The following is a 6,847-nucleotide window of genomic DNA, read 5'->3' as shown; positions in this document are numbered from 1 at the left end:
CTGAGTCATTTGCACACACAGAAATCATCCCATAGAAGCAAAATAAACACACACACACACACACACACACACACACACACACACACACAGGCCTGTATGGTAAAAGATAGATAGATAGATACATAGATACATAGATACATAGATACATAGATACATAGATACATAGATACATAGATACATAGATACATAGATACATAGATGGATAGATAGATAGATTGATAGACAGATAGATAGAAAAAGGCAGGTATACAGATAAATAATAGATGACAATTAGATACTAGGTTTTTTAAAGCCCCAACATGAATCATAAGATTAAGAATGTCCAATGATATCAAGCCTTTTTTCTATTGACCCTCTAGTGCTAAGAACATGCCTACAGAGCCTTAAGAGTAGTCTGTTTCCCCAAGTGAGATTTCCTCAAAGAAAGCTAAATTTTCATTAACAAGTGGCTGCCAGTTGAAAATTACCCCTGGGTTACAGATAGGGGCATGTATTCATTGCTCCTGTCCATTCTAAATCCACATTTGGAACAGACCCTCCTTGCTTCAGTCTCTCTGAGTTCCTAACGTTCATTGATCACGCTGTCTCAGAGGGCCTTGTTTCTTGGTGTCCTCTATCCCCTCTGGTCTTTGTACCATTCCAGGCTCCTTCCCTGCAGAGTTCCTCGAGCCATGAGGGGAGAGACTGGAGGCAGAAATTCCTTTCAATTATGAGTGTCTTAAGGTCTCTCAATCTCAATCTCTGAAAAATGTCTGGCTGGGGGTCTCTATGCGGATCTATGAGTATAGCAGAATGTCTTAGCAGTCATTCTATTGCTTTGTTTGTTCAGTTGTTTGTTTTGGAACAATGGGATATGGAGTTACCCTGGGTCTCTGGGCTATCTAGTTTTAAGTACTTGATCATCAAACAGATAAGATCAGGTATGGTTTGCATCTCATGGAACAGGTCTTAAGTCAAATTAGATATTGGATGGTTACTCTCACAAGCTTTGTGACACATTGCACTAGCAGATCTTGCAGGCACACCACCACAGTCCATCCAAGGGTTTACTGATGGGGAGTGATGGTTATGCTTCTCTTTTGGTAGTATGCAGAGTACCTTCTTGTACCAAAGATGCTAGCATGTGGAGGTAAAGGCTGTGTAGGCACGAGCTTAACTTTCAATGAGTTGTGGAGGTACTGCCACCAGCAATGGATCATTGTCATAGTTTGTGGAGAGCAACCCATAGTCTCGACAACAGCCTGGTTTGCTTGGGGCTCCCACAGGATCCCTTTGTTTATCAACTGCATTAGATCTATGAGCTTCATTGGTGATAAGACATGACCAGTTAGATAATTGGTGATTTCATTTAGATCGCCTTTGTATATGTGTAAATATACATATTTACAAAGCTTCAACTGTACTAGAGTTCCATACTGTCCCTCATATGGCCTTTAATCTCACTGTCTCTCTCTGTATTCCCTCCCTCATTTCCCTCCCCATGCCAACTTTTTCTCCCTATTCCAGGCACACAGTCCCAATCATCTATAACTATCTATTCTAATTCCTTTTCTTAGGGATTTTTATCTCCCTGCCCCAAACCAAGTTCCCTACTCTCTACCTAACCTCTGTGTGTGGTTCTATGGATTGGGGCTCGGTTATGAGTAATGGCCATGTCAGTTAGACAAAAGATTGCTAAGAATCATCAAAGCATGCTCTCATAAAAAGTGTATTTCCCCAAACAGTAGCAAATACATACAAGGACAGAAAAGTAAGGACTTAAGATGTTATATGACTTATTAAAAAGCTCAGCATCCACCAGGCAGTGGTGGCACACACCTTTAATACTAGCACTCCTGATGCCTACGTAAGCAGATCTCTGTGAGTTTGAGGCCAGCCTGGACTACAGAGCAAGTTCCAGGACAGCCAAGGCTACACGGAGAAACTTTGTCTTGAAGAAACAAAAGAAAAAAAAATAGCTAAGTGTATAAATCTGATACACACATACACAGGAAGAAGGGTGGGGGGAATTAAGAAGGTAACACCAGCCCCCAGCTTAGCATTTTACAGCACTTGCTACTCTCGTAGAGAACCTGGTCTCCCTTTTGAGTACCGCCATGACAGCTAACAGCAGTCTATCTCCAGTTCTGAAGGGTCTGACACCAGTTCAAACATGTGCGGGAGCCAAGCATGCATGTGATACACATACATATGTGCCGAAAAACATTCATATACATAAAAGAAGTAAAAAAAAAAGATAAGACAGTAGTAGCTAAAGAATTGCTAGCATGGGTTCAAGAGCTAAATCTTGGTCAAATTATAAGACTATTTGTTCCCTGGCTTTCTCCTGGCGGGAAGCAGTTAAGGAAACACAACCACTGTTTTCCTAATAAAAGAGGGAAGATGCTTTCAGCCAAGAACAGAGTACAGAGTTATAGGCCATTGAAGAGCTACAAACCACAGCTAGCTGTGGAACTGGGAACCATTTCTGTTAAGCAATAAGTCTCCAACTGGCAATATTTTCCCATGTGCGTTCCAAACTTGCTGTGCAACAGTGATGGCTGTATTCTCCTGCTCTTTCAGGTGGGGTGGAAGAACTGATCACAGTCCTGCTTCAGTGTGCTCTGTGGGTGGTGAATGAAAGAAGACATTTCCCTTTGCACATAAGAAGAGTAATCTCTAAGCCACATCCAGGCATAATAGCTCAAGTCTGCTATTAGACAGAACATTTAGCATCCTGGCAAAAATATTAAAAACAGTGAAAGAAATGTAAGTATCTGTGATAGAATATTTATAATAGAATATGAATTTGGACATATTTTTCCTTATTTTAGTACCCATACCTCTATCCCATGACTTAAGATGAAACAGTAGAAGCTATTTCTGACTTCTGGGTTATCATAACTTGCATTACTTAATGTAAGCACTGCTTAACCTGTGATTTTAAGAACCTGCATGTAAATAAACCCAGATGATCAACCAATAAACAATCCTACCAAATGTTGTCATATGTGTGAGGCCCCTCTCCCAAGAAGTGCTCTTACCTGGTGATTTTAACATTTCTCTGGAGGGTTAGAGTAAATATATAACATTTATAGATCAGGACTTTCCCTTTGTGAACCAGTAGCCACATGGGAATGGCAGTGATTCACAGATGACACTGTATATATTTAATGAAACATTATCATTTATTTCTGTCCATAAATAGACTTCCAAAGCCAGATCCCCTTCATAAAAATAACTGTAAGAACTTTTACACTTCTCTTTCTAGAAAGGAATTAAAGAATACCCATATTTTGAATCTGAAGAGATAAGAATATGAGCGAATTTTCTAACCAATCATTAAACTTCTCGTTTTGGATGTTCCTACTAGAACAGCACTGTTACTCAAGAATGTAACTGTCTTTGCCCATTGGTTATAATTCTATATAATGTCATTTCTCCACTGTTTAAAAAAAGAAAGCAAAAGGCCTGGAGTTAGTCTTCAGAATATCACAAGAAAAAAAGAAGATGAGTAAAAGAAATAGCACTGAGCCATCCCAGGCTGTGCATTGCTCCTTCTCTAGAGAAAATAACAGCATCTGGTTTAGATAGACATAGTTACTTGTCTAGGTCCAGCACCAATAACAATATCGAATGGACAGGGTATCTATTAAAGAACAAAAGGAAGAGATAGATTGTTATGATTTAAGCTAGACCCTAGTCTTATCTTGATTATCACCCTACATATGACTCTTTAGAGTAGAGACCTAATAGAGACATCTTTTTCCACCTCTCTTGCAAGTATTCAGCAAAGATAAATATAACAACACACTGCTAATATTCAGCATTGGAATAATTATCATCAGACTGTATTTACAAATTATTAGACCTCCTAGAAATGAGCAATATGTTCTGAAAGTCTCAACCAGTAAATATCGGAATTATTTTCACACACTTTAGGACATACCATGTAACACTCTAGAGTACACAATGTGTCAATTTACATCTAAGCAATTCTCAAGAGACTGCGGGGCCCCTGGGTGCTCAGGGCATCTGTCTGCTGGCCTGCTTTGCTAGCACTCCTGGCTGACTGGGGAACTTTGCTGATCTTGCAAGCCACGGGATTATTAGACTGACCACATGCCCTCTGCTTTTGTTTCCTTGTTTTTGTTTTGTTTTGAGATGGAGATAGGAAAGTTGACTAGGGCCCCAGAGATCTATGACAGAAGAAAAAAAAAAAAAAGGAAAAGGAGGAGGGGAGAGAAATTTGCAGACATAGGTGGTTTCTGTTGAACGAGTCAAGAGAGAATGTAAAAGTTTGATTCTGGTCGAAGCAATCTGACAGCATCGCTCAGCAACAGCCCACGGGGATGCCAGGATAACATCTCCTGAAAGATGTCTCTAAATTACATCAAGAACTTCTATGAAGGATGTGTAAGTAGCAAGCAAGAAAATCAATTGCATGACTATTTGTCTGTGTATTTTAAAGCCATTGGCATGTGTGATGATGAATATATTTACTGTATATTTACTAGGAAACTAAAATAACCATCTGCTGTAAAGATATTCTGAATTTTAAATTACAGGTAGATTTAACTCTGGAGGTACATTCATCCATTGATGCCTTAAAGTAGTTCACACTCTTAATTCAATATTAAGTATGAAAAAAACTTGCCAAAACTAAATACTGTCTGTCATTATGATAGTATGTGTTCTAAGTTTAATGCTGTATTTGTAATCTAATCTTCCAAAAGAGGGAATCAGGCATTCTAAGGTACTTATGGTTTTATTTCAAAGGGATTACCAGAGAAGGAGGTACTCCTCATATTCAAAGCTGTTTAAAGTATTTCTAAATTACCCATGTTATTGGCAATAGATCCCTATTTGATGTCTGTACTTTATAATTTATGAATAAAGTGGAAAAACGATGTCCTAATGAGGGCTTAACAGTGAACTTGACCATCTCAAAGAGTCTATCTTGCTAAAAACATCTCAGATCTCACCCTTTTTAAAATTCTTTTGTAAATGTGACCATAAATACATCCTCCCAATTTTCCTTTTTAAATGATTGCTTCTAACTAATTTTTCCCCTCCAAACCCAACAGGTTAAACCTCCAACTGTGATCGGCCAGTTCCACACTCTTTTCTTCGGCTCAGTGCGGATGTTCTTCCTCGGAGTGCTGGGCTTTGCTGTCTATGGGAATGAGGCTTTGCACTTCAGCTGTGACCCAGACAAACGAGAAATAAATCTGTTCTGTTACAATCAGTTCAGGCCAATAACTCCCCAAGTAAGTCTTCTGGCACACGCACAAACACTGACTCTCCAATACTCATAGTTTCTTCTTCTATAGTTTTGAGAAATGCATTATGATTTTATCGAATGGATAGTTCAGAAAACGTAACAAGGTCCTCACAAATTTCTTCTAAATCCAATATTCTATTATCTATCAGCATATGTAGCATTAATCAGCTATTATAATCAAGTACTTTACCATTTCTTTAGCAGACACCAGTGATAATAAAATATGATACCCAACTGCCATTATGTTTAAAGTTCTAAAATCTTAATCATTAAATGACATATGTCAGCACCAGTGTGTTTGTCCATCATATTTCATTTTTATAAGGAATTTGGAAAAAATGTACAATTTTTAAATTAGCCCTTGAATTTGTAAATTTTCCATGTGTCTTTGGATTTGCTGATTGGATTTGACTAAACTAGCTCTGGTATGCTTTAGGTGTTCTGGGCATTACAGCTAGTGATTGTCCTGCTTCCTGGAGCTATTTTCCACCTGTATGCCGCATGCAAAAGCATCAATCAAGAATGCATTCTTCAAAAGCCCATGTACACTGTGATCTACATCCTCTCAGTCTTGTTAAGAATCAGCCTGGAGGTGTTAGCATTTTGGCTTCAGATCCACCTCTTTGGCTTCCAAGTGAAGCCTATATACTTGTGTGATGCTGAGTCTCTTGGTAAGAAAATAAATATTCTAAAATGCATGGTTCCAGAACACTTTGAAAAGACTATTTTCCTCATTGCAATGTACACATTTACTGTGATCACAATGGTATTATGTGTTGCTGAGGTTTTTGAGATCATATTTAGAAGATCATGTTTCCTCTTTAAACGATGACCGGGTAGATTACCTATTATCATGCCATAGTTCCTATCAATCATTTATACTGAGTTTTCCCATCAAGTATTTCGATTCCAAATGTTCTTTAAACTTTAGTGTGTCTATAATTTATGTATAATAGAAAATAGGATACCAAGTTCTAAACTAGGTGTTTCTGAGCAAATATTTCCTCCTATTGTAATTTTATAACTTATTACATAATAATGTACATGTAAGACGAATGATAGATCATTTTTTAAAAAGTACTAAATTTATAGACTTCTCTCATGTATAGTTCTTTAAGTGATCACATTATTTTTGGCCAAAGAGACTTCTTATGTAGGTTAAAGACTGGAAAATTGATGTTCAGAGATGATATTTATGTGCCATGTCATACAACCAAACCAGAATCTTTCCCTATACACTGAACCATGTACCTTTAACTCTGAGGACATAATTTTCTTTGCATTTGTGCAAAATATACCTTTAAACACAAAATATAAATGAATTAAGAGTCAGATAATTTAATCACTAACTCAAAGAAGACAAGCAATTGAATTTTTAAATATTAAAACCCACATTGTTTTGCTGAAATCAATATTAAATGATTATGGAGATAGTTGCTGAATAAATTAGAGTTGCTATGAATAACACTGTGTATGGCTTCCTTGGTTTTTGTTGTTCCCATATATCCTCTGCAAAAATTAACTTCCATATTAAAAAGTACTGAAATGGAAATTTTGTTTCCATGAAACTATAATTCCTCTACA

At 37.4% G+C, this 6,847-nt stretch overlaps 1 protein-coding gene across 1 annotated transcript; it reads left to right on the top strand.

The window, feature by feature from the left end:
• The first annotated feature begins 4,356 nt into the window (after nucleotides 1–4,356).
• Nucleotides 4,357–6,095, top strand: Gje1 (gap junction protein epsilon 1). The gene is made up of 3 exons (XM_021220883.1): nucleotides 4,357–4,395; nucleotides 5,067–5,249; nucleotides 5,700–6,095. The coding sequence occupies exons 1-3, from the start codon at nucleotides 4,357–4,359 to the stop codon at nucleotides 6,093–6,095; spliced, it is 618 nt and encodes a 205-aa protein (XP_021076542.1).
• The last annotated feature ends 752 nt before the right edge of the window (nucleotides 6,096–6,847 follow it).

Source organism: Mus pahari, chromosome 21 (genome assembly GCF_900095145.1).
Source record: "Mus pahari chromosome 21, PAHARI_EIJ_v1.1, whole genome shotgun sequence".
In the NCBI taxonomy this organism is placed as follows: Eukaryota; Metazoa; Chordata; class Mammalia; order Rodentia; family Muridae; genus Mus; species Mus pahari.
This window is presented reverse-complemented; position numbering and strand designations above follow the sequence as displayed.